Genomic DNA, 19,951 nt, shown 5'->3' with positions numbered 1-19,951 from the left:
GACCCCGAAAGGGAACAAGTGGGAGAAAATGGATGGATGGATAACTGTGTCAATCCCACAGTTACAATTATCATTTTTATTTGTTATATTTTAACCATTCATTAAAATGAAAAGGACATTGGATTAAGTCTGTGATGTAAAAGAAGGCGACAGAATAGGCCCTATATTTATGGATTACATGCATTACAGGACTCAAAATACAGTTCAAAATATTATATTAAACTGAAAACTGTTATTACCTACTCAAGCGGCGACTGTGTTCAATCAGGGCACGAGAGAAACACATCGAAATCATGGCATTCCATTGAAGAACTGCAGAGGAGTTTTGGCAAAACAGTTTGATCCAAATATACTGTTCATATTTGTATGGAAAACATTTTCCGGTGTAGCACCCTTTTATCCGAACTGTCTTTGAACCTAACTGTGGAAAAAGATTATTGTGGCACATATCAAATATCCAGGCATGTAGAAATATTCTTAATACAAGAAACATGACTGCCAGAAAATCTGTTTCATATTAGTGTGTTGAGACAACATTTTCTCACTCCGATTGGATTTTCCACACAGCTCACACCTTTTCATGGCTGCTTTATTATGATGTATTGTTTTATATTATTTCCCTCCTGGTTGCCAGAGTTATACATATTATAATAATGTATAACTTTTACCAGCATGACTTATATGTAGTTATGCAGGCACAAATAATGTATAACATGGGAACAGAATATGAAGAGGCCTAAACCTTTAATAATAGATGAAAAGTACGCGCTCACCATCGCAGCCTCGTTCCACCTGATCCACCCGGTGGAGGGCATCCGCGATCAGGTCGGGCAGTCTCCCATTCAGGTCCACAGAGGCCAGGCAGCCCTGGTACCCGTCCCGGGACGCAATCAGCTTGGGCAGATTACTGTACATGTTCTTGGTCACGCCACCGATGTACAGCTCTCCTGGAAAACACACAATACATATTAGTTACACATTACATACACACGTTACACATTACATACACACGTTACACATTACATACACATGTTACACATTACATACACACATTACACATTACATACACGTTACAATTTTTTTTGGTATTTAAATGTTTTGGGAAGGTAGCAATTTAGCAGAAATTAAAGTAGAAGTAATGTTAAGTAGTTAGTAGTAGTATTTATAGTAGTAGCAGTAGTATTGATAGTGTTAGTAATAGTAATACTAGGTATAGGAGTAAAATGGTTAGTGATAGTTGTGCATAAAATTTGTAATTGTAGTAGTAGTAGCAGTAGTAGTTGTAGTCAAAATGTAGTTGCTATGCAGGCATAGTTATGTGAGTATACATTTGTGGTAATGATTATAGTAGTAGTAGAAGTAGAAAACTTTTTATTAGCTGTAGTAATTTTAGATGTAATAGTAGTAGTGGTGTTGGTAGTAGTGCTGTTAGTAGTAATAGTTGTGCGTATAATTTGGCAGTAGTTAGTAGTGACTGAAGTAGCAGTAGCGAGTAGTACTTGTAATAGTATTAGTCATAGGAGTAAACATGTATTTAGTAGTACTAGTATTTATAGCACTATTGAAAGAAGTAAAAGAACAATAGTAGCAATAATGTGGTTGGTTATGAATTGTCACTTAAAACTATATATTTAAAAAAAACGCACATTTATTGAGGTGAAATAGCTGCTTTTGGAGCTGAAAAAGGCACACGTGTTTGAAATGTCTCGCTTGAGCAACAATCTCTTCTTTGCATTGTTTTATTGAAGGCCAAACGAGCCCCTTTGTTCACGTTTGGGGACTTCACTGTTCTGCTCGGGTCGCTCAAGACTGACTGGGACCCATTCCAGACACAGGTGTCACGGGAGAGAGAGGGAGAGGGGGAGGAAAGAGAGAGAGAGGGAGAGGAGTGAGAGAGGGGGAGAGGGGGAGGAAAGAGAGCAACGGAGAGGAGCGAGAGAGAGGGGGAGGAAAAAGAGAGAGAGGGAGAGGAGTGAGAGAGAGGGAGAGGAAAGAGAGAGAGAGGGAGAGGAGTGAGAGAGAGGGAGAGGGGGATGAAAGAGAGCAAGGGAGAGGAGTGAGAGAGAGAGGGGGAGGAAAGAGAGCAAGGGAGAGGAGTGAGAGAGAGGGGGAGGAAAGAGAGCAAGGGAGAGGAGAGAGCGGGAGAGGGGGAGGAAAGAGAGCAAGGGAGAGGAGTGAGAGAGAGGGAGAGGGGAAAGAAAGAGAGAGAGAGGGAGAGAGGGAGAGGGGGAGGAAAGAGAGCAAGGGAGAGGAGTGAGAGAGAGGGGGAGGAAAGAGAGCAAGGGAGAGGAGTGAGAGAGAGGGAGATGGGAAAGAAAGAGAGAGAGGGGGAGGAAAGAGAGCAAGGGAGAGGAGTGAGCGAGAGGGAGAGGGGGATGAAAGAGAGCAACGGAGAGGAGTGAGAGAGAGGGGGAGGAAAGAGAGCAAGGGAGAGGAGTGAGAGAGAGGGGGAGGGGAAAGAAAGAGAGAGAGAGGGAGAGAGGGAGAGGGGGAGGAAAGAGAGCAAGGGAGAGGAGTGAGAGAGAGGGAGAGGGGGATGAAAGAGAGCAACGGAGAGGAGTGAGAGAGAGGGGGAGGAAAGAGAACAAGGGAGAGGAGTGAGAGAGAGGGAGGAAAGATAGCAAGGGAGAGGAGTGAGAGAGAGAGCAAGACAGGAGAGCAAGTTCAAGGAGGGAGATCAAGAGAAGGAGAGAAAGAAAGGGAGAGCAAGGGAGGGAGAGATGAAAGAGAGTGTGAAAGAAAGAGGGAGAGAGAAACACAGAGAGAGACTAAGGGCGGGGCAATGAGAGTAAGACAGAAAGAAGAGCTAAAGGGAGAGGGAGAGGAGGAAAGAGACAGGGAGGAATGGTAGAAGGAGAGAGAGATGCGTTTGAGAAAGAGAGATCAGGAGAGGGAGGAGAGAGAGAGACAAGAAAAAGAGAGAAAAGGATGTGATAATTGGGAGAGAGAATAAAGGAAGAGAGTGACGAGAGAGGGGGAGGGAGAGAGACGGAGTAAAAGTGAAAGAGTGGGTGAAAGTTAGGGATAGACAGAGAGTGAAAGAAAGAAGAGCAGAGAGAGGGAACGATGATAAAAAGAGAGGGATTTAGACAGAGTGAAAGAAAATGAGAGAAAAGTTGGGTTGAGAGAGAGAGAAGAGACTGAGGGAAGGGGAAAGAGAGAGGGAAAAGGAGGGAGATAAAAAGGAAGGGAGAACAAGATAGAAAGACAAATAGGAAGGAAAGAGCAAGGAGACGAGAGTGAGGGAGAAGAGGATTGACATCTTAAAGACACGGCGGGTGAATTTGGGGAATTATGCTCCAGAGAGTCGTCCCCCTGACGAAATGCCTGTCATTACACACACGATTACATGAATTAAAGACGGGCCCGACGGGGACGTACGCGCCACGTCAGGGGAGGGCCGCCCCGAGTGATAGGCGGCGAGGACGGGAAGGGATTTCAAGGTAAATCTGTGGTGCCGGAATAGTAAACAGGGGTGCAATCAATCACAGGACGGCCAACGTTGACTGAACTTGATTGATGGAAAATGTACTTGCATCTACAAAGCTTCACAATTGCATGGGTTTTTATATTAAGTCTATCATTTATTTTTTTGAATTGTTGTCACCAAATGTTTCTTTTAGACGTTTTGGTCTTGATCATTTAGATTTGGGATTGAGAGTGTAAGAGATTTTTTATTTTTTTTTTTCCTTCAAAAAGCCCTTAAATGTAGCTTAAATTTACAGTAATTAAAAAATATTTGAAATTTGACTCCTAATATTTTATTTAAATATGTATTTTTCATGTATTTTTTAACATTCATTGTTGTTGTTTGTTTGTCGTTTCAACCATTATTTTGTTTATCTGCACTTTTATTAAACTTTAAAACTTAAATGTAATTCTTACTTATGTAATGACATAGTTTCAAATACTTTTACAATATACAATTATTTTTGCTAACCTGTTGTATTTTCAAAATCCTCAGTCAAGTCGCATGGTTTGTTAAACGAATTTGTGTGGACCTAGTCTTGACCCTTGTGGAACTCCATAAGCCACAGAACTACGGACATAACTACTATCTTTGATTAATGTCTGATATCTTTACAAACATCTTTACAGTTGTTTTTAATGAATAGAAGGTTAAAAAATCCATCCATTTTCCCTTTCGGGGTCGCGGGTGACAGGTTAAAAAACAACAAATAAAATCATTCTAAACATAATGGCTCAAAAGGCTCAAATATCTCAAAGTACAATTGAGGTCTTGCTACATTAAAGCATAAAAAGGATACATCTATTCATCGTTAAGCCCCAATTAGCCTCCCCCTTTCCAACTCCGCGACTTTGAAATGATGAGAAACACAAAAGAGGTCCTTTGATGTGAGTAAAAAGAATAACCAAAAATTCTCAACACTTTAGCTTTGAGGCGGCAGAAAATGAGCATCAAGCATCAGGCAACAATGAACATAATGAAAGATTTAAGCACTTACAAAGCAACTTTTCAGAGCACAATAAGCCACAAGGTCGATTTTATGTGGGCTTTACCTAATGGAAAGAGTCAACGGTGTTTGCCAACTTCTCTCCTGAATTAATGAGTACTTGACACTTCATATTTCCCAGCTGGGGCTAGCCGGCATTCAAATCAATACAATGAACTCGTTATCTGTCCCACACGCTGATGGATGTCCTGGACTCACACTGGAAAGATGGACCCGGCAGATATGGAATTATGGGTAATGAAGTTTGTAATATGAAATACGCAAACGAGGCATTTTCAAGATAGAAATACGGGTCAGGTTTAGGTGTAGAATTGGAGAAGTTAAAAGGGAGGAAAGGGGAGTAACTTCCAAGAAAATGTGCACACAAAACTCGGGGTCATGTATGGCGTGTGCGTGTAACAGTTGTAGTTTGTTTAATTTGTATTTCTGATTGGATTTATCCCCCCACACACACATTTTAAGGTTCTTTTCCCCGAAAGTTAATCAGTTGCACTTTGACACTCTCTTTATTCAGTGTGCTTTTTACACTTTATTTATAAAAGGTGTCGCTAATAAGTCGGACAAGTTTAACGACGGAAAACTTTCAAAACAGCTCGATTTTTGGAATTCTGTGACGAAAGTGAGACTAAGCTTTGAAGTGGAATTCATGTGATTCTAACTTAACTTTGGATTGTGATGGAAATAATACTGCAATACACATAATGGTCATAATTAAATGCTTTACTGATTTAGATAAGAGATAAGATAGCCTTTATTTGTCCAACAATGGGGAAATTTCAGTGTTGCAACACAGAGTGGGTACAGAATTATAATAATAAAATAAAAAACGTATAAAAAAAACACTTCCTATACTCTTAATAAAAATAACAATAACACTCTTATTTACAGCTGTTATATGTACAGAGAATAATGAACCAGGATGATTGAAATGATGTCACAGTATTGCACATGATTATGACAGTATTGCACATGAGTGTGACAGTATTGCACATGGGTGTGACAGTATTGCACATGGGTGTGACAGTATTGCACATGGGTGTGACAGTATTGCACACGAGTATGACAATATTGCACATGAGTATGACAGTATTGCACATGGGTGTGACAGTATTGCACATGGGTGTGACAGTATTGCACATGAGTATGGCAGTATTGCACACAAGTATGACAGTATTGCACACGAGTATGACAGTATTGCACATGAGTACGACAGTATTGCACATGATTATGAAGATGAATGATACACTGGCCCCAGAGTGTATAGCTTCAGCAAATGCGGTTTGCTGACAGTCTGAATGCCCTTTTATTTTAAGTTTGACACAGCTTATATAACCCAGTTTTCTTATCCCCAATTAGAGCCTTGTTTTTCAGCCTGGAGCCAAATCTGATGAGTAACCATTTCTCCCCCGCCCCTCCCCCCCTCAACCTGAATCTATGTCCTAGTCAGGCTTTTCTCTCCCAACAGTGATAAATGTCCACTTTGTTGAAGAGGACCAATTACAGGCCCCGAGACCGCCACCCCTACGCAATAACACGGTCGCCATAAAGATCTCTCTGGGGCCGGTGGGAGGAGCCGAGGTCCCTGAGAGGAGATGACGGGCCAATCAAAAGCAAAAAGGGATGGATTTGATGTCAACACTAAGTAATCGAAGTGTTCCAAGCTTTGTACATCAAGTATTGATCAATGTGTTGACTCAAAACTGTTGCATTATGGTTGTTTTTTATTGACTGAGGATGCGATCGGTGGGTAGCTCACAGATCTCTGTAAGATTCACTGATGAAATCAAGTGAATCCAGTAAATCTGGCTCCCTCCTTTAGTCTTTCAGCCGGCACTTTGAGAACAGTTCTTTCACATATTACGAGTTTAGACCACAGAGCATTCCAGCTGAAGCATAGGCTAAAGCAATCTAATATACGCATGCCCTTGATATGTTTAAAGCAGAATATTACCAGATTTAACCTGGAAATGTTGACAATCACTATGTTTCCATGCATATAGAACTCTGAAAACAGTTAAACAACCAAACTCAATTGAGCTTGGCTTTCAAACCCGTCAGACCGCTCTTGTCCCAGTCTACATGGGATAAAAAGGGGCAGAACCAGAGAAAAAACTACCGGTAAGTGTATATTATTTTAGATTACTGTGACTAATGCATCCAGATGAAAGTAAAGAGCAAGGTTAACGTACACCAAGATGTGAGTCCCATTTAGTCCAGTTTATGTCAAATTTGTCCTTTTCTAAGGTCAGTCTCCATGTGATTTTTTTCCATTTTCCGTATGTCCATTAGGGTGTCGGTCCAGTCTTTTATTGTTGGTGCCATTTGTGTCATCCATTTTTTTGTGATGGCCATTTTCTCGACCGCCAGAAGTATCTTCCAGAGATTTCCATTCTTATTATCGATGGGATGGTGATGTCAAAAGGGGCGTAGTTTTTCATTATTGCTGATGCTGAACACGTCTCACCGGTCTGAGATGCATTTTTTTCAAGTAGGAAGTGGAAAAATCCCAGTCACCAGTTACCAAAACACATACTTAGGCTACATATTTATGCCATTTAAAAAAAATAAAAGCAAAAAAAGCATAAAAAGCTTACTACAGAACCTTTAATATCTGCTGCTACAAAACCGCAACAGTTACAAACAATTGTTGCCATTACGACTATGTATTTAAATCTTAATCACTCATTTTGAAGTAACTCTCCCCATTTTTTTTGGCGGGACATATTGGGATGCCTGCTACAAACAAAGTTACACAGTCTTCCCTTCAGCGTTGTTTAGCTCTCATGCTGCTTCTTGTTGATAAAGATTGAATGATTAGCGATTAGCCGCAAAACACACACTGGGGGGCTTAGCGTGGGACAATGGTGAGTCGGGGGGGTATAGCGCGACTGCACGATTGCTAATTATACAAAGAGGAAGCCATCACAACAAGAATAAATGTTGATGCTTTGCTAATTGCAGACACTAAATTATAAGTTAGCGTAATTACGTGGTGCCTTTTTTTTTTTTGCATTGCGGGTATACAAACAAATGATTGCAAAATGCTGTTTTCAAATGCGCTAAGAAAATGAAAGATTGAAGGCGGGTAAAGGTTGTAATTATTCGATGGTGCGGTGACATGTTTTGGCTCGCAGGTGCCAGCTTGCTTCTGCCATGAAAGCAGGTGGTGCAAATCAGTTTAAGTCGACGCATATTTCTCTAAGGCAGCCAGCATTGTTGCTAATGTTGCTAAAGCTGTTTGTTAGTGTCAAGCAGAGAAAGGAAATACATCATGAAGAGTTATTATAAAAAGACTTGGTTGTGGGCGTTGGACTTAAAGGACACATAATATGCAACATTTCTTTTTTGAGCTTTCCGCCGTGTTCTTACATTGTTCCCTGGAGTAGTATTTAGCTTCAGTTTGTTTAGTGAATTGGAGGACAATAACAATAGTGCCCTAACTCCCTAACTATCTCTCCCCTGAGTACTATTGCTTTACATTTCTTAATTTATTTAAGGTGTGTGTTGGATCGTGGACACCTGGTGAAAATATCAGCGTGTATATTGCAGCGTATGCAAAGAACACAGCTTATTTCTGCGTTAGCTTTGAATTAATCGCCACTGTGCTCCTCCCCCTGCCCCCGCTCCCCTCGTAGCACATGGACATGCTCCTCTTGTGTATAAATACAGAAGTACTGCGGACTTTACTGGCATGTATTGAATGTAATGAAAAGTGCAGGAGAAGAGCCAAGGACAGCACCCGGCAATCACCGTGTTTTCTGTTTGTAAAGGGTTTATGTCACTTTTCTGGTGGGGAGTCGGCCACCTGCACCTAGTGTGCCATCCAAGTTGTGCCTCGTGAAGTGCAGTGAAAATAGTTTCTCAACAGAAAGGGCAGTCTGTACTACACTCACACCTACCCTCTGAGTGAGGGGTTAGGTTAAGGTGCACCTCCGGTGTATTTTTTTGGTTGATAGGGAAACTGGAGTGCTTGAAGGAAATCTACCCGGACACAGGGAGACACATGCAAATCCACAAATAACAGGCCGTTCTGGCTCCGGAGTCTGACTGTGAGGCAGGTGTACTAGCCACTCGGTCTGGTCTGGTATCAAACAGTTTTAGGTTTGGCAGTGGCTCTATCGAAGAATATATTTGTTGCAAAGTGTTAGGGAATATGAAATTAGAGCAGGAGTACTTGATTTATTTTCAGCCAAATTTCCATAGGTCGCTAAAAACTAATTTGTCACTTTCACAAGTATTGACCAACCACCAATCTCATTTGTGTCACTGCTTAATTCCAAGACCCAGTACATGTCTTGCAGCGTGATGCTTGCTGTGATTAGACTATTGACCAGGGTGGAGATTGAGACAAGAGTGACCTGACCAGTTCTCAAGAGAAATCAGATTGCAGCCAGCATTGACACTCCAGAAGTTTCCCACAGTTTGTATAAACCACTGTTTTCGTCTTAGTTACTTTACACATTTTGACTCGCTAACTTTGCATCGGCTCATCTTCTTGCTTAACTTATTCGGCCATTCTCACTTTGTTTCTTTGACGCCGACTGCCCCACGGCCCTAGCAGCACCACTCAACCCAATGTAGCGCGTCCTTGTGTTTCTGCTACATATGTACTCGTACGCCTCGCCTACACAGTGCACTTTTTAACTGAAACAAAGTCACACGGTTGCGTGCGTCCTTCAAATTGCTGTTCTCTTTCGCACAGACAGGCATCATTACACACTTTCATGGTTCCATTCGTACTGTATGAAATGTCACTCCATATTTGCGCAGGCTTTGGTACCTCTCCCTCCTTCTCCTCTTCTTCTTGCCATCCATTTCACACAGTTGTCTTCATTCAGTAGCAGGTTAAATTAGGTTAAAGAAAGGTATCTAGATTTGTAGACAATATATGTAATAGTTGTTCTAATGTTCTAATAGTATACAAGGTACTATTCAGAAAGATAGATACCCTGGATGTATATTTATCACGTAATGAGGATTTTATTGGGAAATAGGCCGCCATTCTTCAATAATAGATCGACAACATGATTTAAAGTTAGGCCTAAATTCAATTTAGCCAGCCACAGGCGAAAGATTTGTAACTTTTTTAAAGCCATTTGTAATTATAATGGAGCCTGCGAGGACAGACAATAAAGCAATATTTGTGAAGATGATGCCAGGCCTTTATTAAAAAATCGACTTATATGCATTTTATGTGTCCTTATTCCGTCATGTCACATCCGAACACAATCTTGAGCATTTACATTCATCACTGCCTGCTTCCTGCCCATGTCAAAATACATTTTAATTTCCTCCTAAACCCCAACTTGACATGAAATAATTAAAGCCACTACAGCCATTTTTATACAGCAAATAATGTTTTGACTGAATTTTCGCCCAAGTATTTAATCTCCACATAATGGCACAAAAAACAGACGTCAACTCTCCTAAGCAGTTCTTGACAAGCCTTTTGTGCAGCGAGGCTAAATGACTCAACTCGACCTGATGAATTACTACCATTAGGTGTTAAATAAATTATACACAATTTATTTGGGTCGGTTTGATTTACGAGCACTGTCCTTTAAGCGCTAATTGTGTTGATCTTGCGTTTGTTGCATAACTTGTCAAGCGTGCAGCGCAGATGAACATTTTTTAATCCCATTGCACCCACACAGAGAACGCTAGGCAACAATAAACAATTCTAAACTGTTTGGACAGTTTCTGTTTTGGCTCTCAATTTTCAATGGGTTTTGGACAAGAGCATATTTTGGTTTATTTCTATCCAATTGCTAACTGGCAATATTTATATGGTGTTGGAGTTTTAGATGTTTTTTTTTGTTACTATAATTTTTTTTAGGACTTTTGGTAATGTTGGTTCTTTTTAATCTTGAATATTAACAGATTAGGCTGTGACTCATATATCTAGTGATTTTTATCCAGTGCATTTGACCCATCCTTCATGGCCAACCACAAACTACGTTGACCCAAGGAAAACTAGTCCAATTCAAACCATTTTCAAAGACAAATTCAACTGCTCAAAGTAAGAAACAGACAGGGAAATAATAGACTATCTGTTTGGACATGTTCTCATTCATTTTAGATCAAACGGAGCAGAGCAAATAACTGTGGAGCAACACCGCTCATTAGGTCTGAAATCAAATATTCAAAGTAAAAGAGATGTTGCTTGACTCATTGAACTAAAATGCAGTCAAGGTAAATATGTTCTGAATTTTGCTAGAAAATATTATGTGACTGACCGTGGATAAACTAGTCACAAGTCTACCCGGAGACATTTTGAGTTATTCACAGATTCTGAAAGTGTGAATTCAAAGCTATACAATGATGTCTCACTCATGCACATCTGATTTTTTAAATAATCCCAGAATAGCACATTTTTTAGGTTTGGAATATCACTTTCTTTGTGTAAATTCTGCATAAACTTTGACTGGAATGAGTGTCCCTAGTGTGATGTCACTTCCTGTAATTTTCTACAGATTTTTTAAAACCTTTGTCCACGAACACACTATCATTTATATGTACAAAAGGTATAAATACACCAAATGAAGAAAAAACCTCACATACACACTTTAAGGATGTGTCGCTTAATTCATTTTTTGGATCCATTGAGTCTGAAATAAAGTGTCTTATGATGAGGACAGCTCACAGCGGTTTGATTTCTCACAAAATTTGAAGAGGCCGAAACTAAATTCACTCATTTTGAAAAGTAATTTAGATTTGAATACATCACACAACTCTTTTAATTTGTGTTGTTGTTGTTTTAGAAATGTGTGTTTTTGTTCCTTTTTATCAATGTTTACATAAAAATATATAATTTTTGCAAGTGTGAAATGTTTTCTAATATGCAATGTGCCCTGCCCTGTTTATTACATAGCAAATGACAAAAAATCTGTCTCTATCCTGGCCTGGAAGGTAAGTATTTTGGGGTGGGTTTTTTTGTGAAAAGGAGAAAGAAGAGACAGTCTGAAAGCGGTTGGCACTCTGAGTAATGCTGTAGTAAATTTGAGGTAGGACAGGTCGGCTGGGAGAGCGAGACAAAAAGTGCGGTGAGGGAGAAAGCCCATCTACATTGCAGGCACTCAAAGCTAACCTAGCCCATCATTTATTGAGAGAGCAGTGACACAACAGCGAGGAAAAATACAGGGGATTCAGAAGGACGCCACGGAAATGACATAAAAGCAAAAAAGGAGTGGAGAGAACGGGAGAAGGTGAATATGCAATTTAAAAAGGACATGTCACATCAAAAAAGAAGATTTAGTGACGTTTTGATAAAAAAAAAAAAAGCAAAAACGGAAATATGTCATTTCAATTTCGGTATTGTTTTGATTGCTCAAGTATATTTGTGTTAGTTAGTTTTGGTTTGAGTCAGTACAAAGCATGTGTACATAAAAGGAAGGGAAATATTTTACTCAAAATGAGGAAAAGGTAATAGTTAACTCATTCACCGCTGTGATGTTGTCAAACTTCACCTCAGATTCATTTTTAGGGAACTCTGAGTGCAAAAAAGGTGCTTGGTAATGTTGGTAATGTTTCTGTTTCTGTTTGTGCAAAAGAAAAGGAAAAAAGTCAATTTTAAGTAAAAAGCAGGACAATTTAGCGGCTTTTTTGTTGTTTATAGTTGGACACATAAAAGACTAAAAACAGTGTTTTTTGGTGTCTTATGATCATACAAAATAAAAGTGTGTTATTATTGACAAAGAAAACAAGAAAAGAAAAATACTGTAAAGTGTAAATACTTAATTGTCCTGTCGCTAGCATGATACTTGATCATGTTGATAAGGCTAACTGAACTATGACATATTATTGATTGGAAAACACGAGTTAATAAGCAGCATATTTTTTTCTAGGTACAGATTGTACGGTAGATACGATAAATGAATTATGTAGATGAACTGGAGATGAACTAGGACATGTTCACACCTGCTCCTCTGCTGTGGAAGTACGGTATGTCAGGATATATTTGTGTGTTAATGTGTGGTATAATGTACCAATGCAGTTATGGTGCTAAATGCAGTGGAGTTAGTTATTAATATGCAAATGCTAATCCCACGTTCATTATACAGTCAACAGCTATAGGCGTGAACCACGGAGGCTTAACCGTCGTGTCTCATAATTGGTTTTATTGTTAGTATGACCAAAATAAACACTATACAGTCAGTAGTGGTTGTTGTTGTTGTTGTTGTTGTTGTTGTTGTTGTTGTTGTTGTGTGTTGGTCTCGTTGTTGGATTTGTGGTGGTGGTTGCTGTGGTAGTGGTGGTTATTGTTGGTAATGTTGATATGTTGTTGTTGTTGTTTTTGTGTGGGTTATGTGTGTTGTTGTGTTTGTGGTGGTTGTTGAGTATGTTGTTGTTGTGCCTGTTGTTGTGTTTGGTCTCATTGTTGGATTTGTGGTGGTTGCTGTGGTAGTGGTGGTTATTGTTGGTAATGTTGTTGTTGTTGTTGTTGTTCTTGTTCTTGTTGTGGTGGTGGTTGTTGTTGTTGTTGTTTATGTGTGGGTTATGTGGGTTGCTGTGGTAGTGGTGGTTATTGTTGGTAATGTTGTGTTTGTGGTGGTTGTTGAGTATGTTGTTGTGCCTGTTGTTGTGTTTGGTCTCATTGTTGGATTTGTGGTGGTTGCTGTGGTAGTGGTGGTTATTGTTGGTAATGTTGTTGTTGTTGTTGTTGTTGTTGTGGTGGTTGTTGTTGTTGTTGTTTATGTGTGGGTTATGTGGGTTGCTGTGGTAGTGGTGGTTATTGTTGGTAATGTTGTGTTTGTGGTGGTTGTTGAGTATGTTGTTGTTGTGCCTGTTGTTGTGTTTGGTCTCATTGTTGGATTTGTGGTGGTTGCTGTGGTAGTGGTGGTTATTGTTGGTAATGTTGTTGTTGTTGTTGTTGTTGTTTTTGTGTGGGTTATGTGGGTTGCTGTGGTAGTGGTGGTTATTGTTGGTAATGTTGTGTTTGTGGTGGTTGTTGAGTATGTTGTTGTTGTGCCTGTTGTTGTGTTTGGTCTCATTGTTGGATTTGTGGTGGTTGCTGTGGTAGTGGTGGTTATTGTTGGTAATGTTGTTGTTGTTGTTGTTGTTGTTGTTGTTTTTGTGTGGGTTATGTGGGTTGCTGTGGTAGTGGTGGTTATTGTTGGTAATGTTGTGTTTGTGGTGGTTGTTGAGTATGTTGTTGTATGTTTGTTGTCGTGTTCGTGGCAGCTATTGTTGTTGTGTTTGTTGCTGCTGTGTTTGTTGTGGTTATTGTAGCTGTTGTTGTTGTCGTTGCTGTTGTTGTCGTTGCTGTGGTTGTTGAGGTTGTGTTTGTGGTGGTTGTTGAGTATGTTGTTGCTTTGCCTGTTGTTATGTTTGGTCTTGTTGTTGGATTTGTGGCGGTGGTTGCTGTGGTAGTGGTGGTTATTGTTGGTAAAGTTGTTATGTTGTTGCTGCTGTTGTGGTTGTTGGTTTTGAGTGGGTTATGTGGGTTGTTGTGTTTGTGGTGGTTGTTGAGTATGTTGTTGTTGTATGTTGGTTGTTGTGTTAGTGGTAGCTATTGTTGTTGTGTTTGTTGCTGTTGTTGTCGTTGCTGTGGTTGTTGAGTTTGTGTTTGTGGTGGGTATTATCTTAATCGTTGTTTTTAGTGGTGGTTTTGTGGTATTTTAGTGGTGGTTGTTTCATTTTCCACTGCATATTTACGTTTTTACTTCTCAAGCAGCTCCAAAAAACATGCCCCCAGAGATTCAGGCTTAATAAGGACTTAACTGATCCTTTAACCTTAACTCCTTTCCTCAAACTTAATAAATAGTTACTCAGCCCAAATAATGGTTAATACATTATTTGTGTATTATGAATTAAGTCTTTGTTCATGCTTTTTTAAGGCAAATTAAGGTGTAATTATTATAATGTGGTACAGAACAATGTACATGCACAGTAGTATTAGCACCATAACTCTCACTTAATCGAGTAGTAACTACGCCTGAATCATTCTTAATAAACTATTTATTCATCATGAGTTAAGTCTCTGTTAATGGTTCATGCTACTACTACTACTACTACTACCACTACTACTACCACTACTACCGGTACTTCTACTACTACTACCGGTACTACTACTACCGGTACTTCTACTGCTACTACCGGTACTACTACTACTACTACCGGTACTACTACTACTACTACCGGTACTACTACTACTACTACCACCGGTACTACTACTGCTACTATCACTACGACGGCTTCTACTACAATAGGTGCAATGAAAGGCCATCTGGCATATCATCTGGCCATACCACAATGCAACTTGCTCACTGTGAAATATAAGGATACACACTAATGTATAATAAAAGTCCTTCCAGCAATAGGAGATAACTATCCCTTTCCCATCACATCCATGTTCTAGCAGCCGTCTCTTCTTCTTCTTCTTCTTCCCCCGTGCCCAGACTGTTGACAACCCCCAGCGCACACACACACGCACACACACACGCACACACACACGCACGCACGCACACGCACACGCACACGCACACACACACACACACACACACACACACACATACATACAAAATGTATAATACTTCTAAATCCAACTCAAGTATTATAAAAATGTGTTGTATCAACCATAAAATCGTTTCAGTCGGCTCTTTAGGCAATCTTATGTGCAAATAATTATTATAACGTTGTTCTTGTCTAGATTTTCTTTTGGATACTCACTTGTGTAGGTTTTTGTCTGTCGCCACAGCTGCCCTGCGGCTGAAAAATAACAATCTTTGTCTTTGGCCACTTCAACATCAACTCTTGCTTCATCTTTCCCGAGGACACAACTGCCTGGGATCAAACCATTTAACTTCTAGTTATAAGGTCTGCAACCTCTGCCATGGTTACAACTCCATCCATCTTCTTCTGCTTATCCGGGGCGTGACCGGGGCTCCCTGCTTTGACTGGAGCAGTCTAAGCAGGGACTCCAAGACTTCCCTCACCCCAGACACTTCCTCGAGGGGATTCAGAGCCGTTCCCAGGCCAGCCGAGAGACATAGTCTCTGCCCCATGTCCTTGGTCTACCCCGGGGCCTCTTGCTGGTGGGACATACCTCCCTTGGGGCCTCCAGATGCCTGAGCCACCTCAGCTGGCTCCTCTCAACATGGAGACAACTACATTTCAGTAATTCAAAACAAACAGCTTCTTCAACCAGTTCCAATATTTTAGAATGATGCTCTTAAGCGTCTGTTCTCATTCTTCAATGTGCGGGCTGCAGTCAAAACAGCCATTTGGAAAATAAATGGTGTTATTTTAGATTACAGTTATTCAATATTGCACTAAAAATATAAAAAAATGAAACGTCGCTATCAGAGAAATAAATGATGTTAATTTTTCTTAAAAGAGTGGTGAAAAATTTAGATTTTTTTTTTTGTTAATCATCTGCAATCATCTGCAGTTTAATAGTTTTGGCACTTAGCACAAACAAATAAATACAATTTCAATATTTAGCTACAGTAATATTATATATATATATATATATATATATATATATATATATATATATATATACATATATATGCCATTACCGGCAGTAAGTCAGACCTGTTCCCAGTGCATGTTGGACTCCGCCAGGGCTGCCCTTTGTCACCGGTTCTGTTCATAATTTTTATGGACAGAATTTCTAGGCGCAGTCAGGTGTCGGAGGGTGTCCGATTTGGGGACCACAGGATCTCATCTCTGCTGTTTGCAGACGATGTTGTCCTGATGGCTCCATCAAACCCGGACCTGCAACATGCACTGGGACGGTTTGCAGCCGAGTGTGAAGCGGCTGGGATGAGAATCAGCACCTCCAAAACCGAGGCCATGGTTCTCGACCGGAAAAAGGTGGCTTGCCCTCTCCAGGTGGGTGGGGTGTCCTTGCCCCAAGTGGAGGAGTTCAAGTATCTCGGGGTCTTGTTCACGAGTGAGGGAAGGATGGAGCGTGAAATCGACAGGCGGATCGGTGCAGCGGCTGCAGTGATGCAGTCGCTGCATCGGACTGTTGTGGTGAAGAGGGAGCTGAGCCGAAAGGCAAAGCCCTCTATTTACCGGTCGGTCTACGTTCCTACCCTCACCTATGGTCATGAGCTTTGGGTAGTGACCGAAAGAACAAGATCGCGGATACAAGCGGTCGAAATCAGTTTCCTCCGCCGTGTGGCTGGGCACTCCCTTAGAGATAAGGTGAGGAGCTCGGCCACACGGGGGGAGCTCGGAGTAGAGCCGCTGCTCCTCCACGTCGAGAGGAGCCAGCTGAGGTGGCTCGGGCATCTGTTCCGGATGCCTCCTGGGCGCCTCCCTCGGGAGGTGTTTCAGCCATGTCCCACTGGGAAGAGGCCCCGGGGAAGACCCAGGACACGCTGGAGAGACTATGTCTCTCGGCTGGCCTGGGAACGCCTCGGGATCCCCCCGGAGGAGTTAGAGGAAGTGTCTGGGGAGAGGAAGTCTGGGAGTCCCTGCTCAGACTGCTGCCCCCGCGACCCGGCCCCGGATAAGCGGCAGAAAATGGATGGATGGATATATATATATATATATATATATATATATATATATATATATATATATATATATGTAACAATTAGACAAAACTCTGGCATTCCTGATATAACTCATGAAACAGGTGGAGAGAAGTGTCCAGCGCATGTAGCGCATGTCTTAAAAGGGCCATTGTGCGAAAGCACTGAGTGAAAACACTGAGCTCCACTGATTTAATAGTCAATGTGTTTTGAACGTAAATATAAAAAAGTACTCAAAGGACTCTCACATCGTATTCTACTCAAATGGAGCATTCACATCAATTCACGTACCCAAACCACGTCATTTTAAAGTCCTCACAGCGGAGAAAGACAAGTCAGATGAGAGATGAGGTGCAATCATCACCTTCGTCCCGTTAAACACCATAATCGCACTATAAACTCAGCATCGCATATTTCATATTTAATCAGTAGCAACGTATTTCATCAATCTCCCACAATCAACCCATTGCACTAAAATGAATTATGATTATGAGCCTATTCATACATATATGTATGCCAGTAGGCTTTCGGCCAGAGCCATGGAACTGGTCAAAAGCATATGACTCACTGTTAGTACAACCAGAGGCCTGCACTACAAAGCTGGCTCAATCTGCACTGGATACTGTTTCTCTTACCCTGATAACCCAGACGTCACTAGATAAGTCACACTAAGAAGTGGATTTGAAACTCACTGTGTCAACCTTGGATTTTCTCAATGAATCTATGTGTGTTCGGGGCCCACTGACCAATCAGAACAAGGCAGAAGAAGAGAGCTATGTACTTCAAACAAGAGAAACTGTCCTTCATGCTCACGGTTGTATATGAGCAAATAAAAGAGAGTGATGAGTAAAATAATTAAGCTGAAGGGAACCAAAGTTCGTGTGGTTTCAAGACTTAGAGGCCAAGCAAGTTACGCCACAGAGAAAGTTCATTTAAATATCATCCATCGATAAAACAGACTAAAGTCATGAAATACCGTATATAACATATGATCAGTGCTGGGACGACACTGAATACATGCACTGAAAATACATATTCAGAATGTTTGAGTATTCCTGCATTCCGGTAGAGTTACTTTTTATTCAAATGATATTCAGGAGCAATACCTTTGATCATGACATTTAGGCTTAAAACTTGACTGAGAAAAAAAGAAAGCACTGCTCTTATAGTTAGTGTGAGGGTTCACTTATCTTATGAATAAATGCATAATGAACAGCTTAACAAAAAAAAAGTAGTTTTAATCAGTTTAGTCGTACCAGGCCATGTCAGATTTTTACACTATAGTACAATACAACTCAATGTGAAGGTATTCCAAGTATTCAGAATTCACAGTACTTTGATTGAACGGAGCAACTGAATACATTACAAAAATAAATGCATTTAAAAGTATTTTTCCCAACACAGCATATGTTCCAGCGCCATGAACTCTGAGCCAAGTAGCGCATAAAGACGCACACATTTTAATTGCGTGAATTTCAAGCAGCGCAGTATGAGAGTCGTCAAAGAGTCATCTTCTTATCTCAATCGCTAATTTACCAAGATGATGCTGTTTGAAACTGCTATTCATATCCTAGCAACGGGAAAAAAAATGAAAGCCCCAAGGATACCACCACGCATGGCTATTGTCAAAATATCAATAGATGCTTTATGCCGCAGAGCTTTGAATGCGTAGAAATTGTAATGCATGGGTGATATCGCTCTCAGAGGAATCCTGGGTACAATACAGACATGTGTTCAATGCGGTATGTGGATGATTCTAAGAGCCCGGTGCATGTGTGCGGAGCCGTGCAAATAACACTGTGGTGTCTCCGAAGAGTGAGGGTAATAATGGGCCGTTCGCTGGAGGCATGGTTCCATTGTTCTGCATACAGGATTATGAAGTCAGTGTAAGAGGAGAAATTATTTAGATTATAAAAAGGTATTGAGCCCATTGTAATAAGAAGAAAAGCTTGCTGAGATTGCAAATAATGTACCTTCGGATTTGATTTGGTACAAAGCATACGCGCAGAATGTTTTGTTATGGTCATTTTACTCTAATTACTTTTAAAGGTGAATTATGTAACTTTTCTGTCACAAATTGGTTTCCTTATTAATTGCTTGTAATTTACTACAGTATGGTATTAAACTGATTCATCTCAGAATCCGAAATCTGAAAAACGAGAACAAAATTCACAAACAGTGTTAAGGTGCACATACAACATAATAACAAAGTATATGAAGTCAAATAAGGCGTGCATAATTTACAAATTTACAAATGCATTAAAAATAAACAGTGCTATTAATAGTTATTGGTTTGAATAGTTTTTAAAGTGGCAAAATTATATTTATATCATAATATTGGAAAAATGTTAAGTTGTTTTAATACCATAAACCAATTTAACACACTTTTAGATAAAAAAAAAAGTCAACCAAATTTTTTTTTAGTTATTGTTATTTTTGATCATATATTATTGCACACGCATGACAATTCCTAGCACTGCATTTATGGTTGCTAAACGTGTACGGTCAGATAAGATAAGATATTCCTTTATTGTCCCACATGGGGAAATTTCATTGGTGCAACGCAGGTAGATACAGAGGTAGATACAGAAGAACAGATCACTTATAGGAAGTCTGAAAAACACTTTCAGTAGAAGATCTCCTATAAATAAATAAAAACTCCCATAGACAAATAAATACATAAATAAATACCATTGCATGTGATCCCGACAGTAATTGCACATGAATATGTGTCACGACAGCACATAGATTGCACATGAATTTCACAGTAATTGCACAAGAATTGCACATGAATTCCAACAGCAATTGCACATATGACAGAATTGCACATCAGTATTAGGTTAGGTCAGTATTGCGAGTGTTCAGTACTAACAGTTTTTGTTATAAAGTCTGACAGCAGCAGGAAGGAAAGACCTACGGAACCTTTCCTTCACACATCGAGGGTGGATCAGTCTCTCACTGAAGCTGCTCTCCAGAGCGGAGAGAGTGTCC

At 40.3% G+C, this 19,951-nt stretch overlaps 1 protein-coding gene across 4 annotated transcripts in view; it reads right to left on the bottom strand.

Annotated features, from left to right (window-relative positions):
* The window catches only part of nrxn2b (neurexin 2b), a 1,099,331-nt gene that overhangs the window by 453,313 nt on the left and 626,067 nt on the right, over window positions 1-19,951 (bottom strand). For all 4 annotated transcript variants that reach the window (XM_072459234.1, XM_072459237.1, XM_072459236.1 and 1 more), the window contains one exon: window positions 774-947. In XM_072459234.1, coding sequence (XP_072315335.1) covers window positions 774-947 — 174 coding nt within the window. The remainder of the gene's footprint in view (window positions 1-773; window positions 948-19,951) is intronic.

The sequence above is a fragment of the Eucyclogobius newberryi genome, unplaced genomic scaffold, assembly GCF_026437365.1.
Source record: "Eucyclogobius newberryi isolate DKJ021-1_F unplaced genomic scaffold, fEucNew1.0.hap1 SCAF_22, whole genome shotgun sequence".
Classification (NCBI taxonomy): domain Eukaryota; kingdom Metazoa; phylum Chordata; class Actinopteri; order Gobiiformes; family Gobiidae; genus Eucyclogobius; species Eucyclogobius newberryi.
Note: the sequence above shows the minus strand (reverse complement) of the source record. Positions and strands in the feature narration are given on the sequence as shown.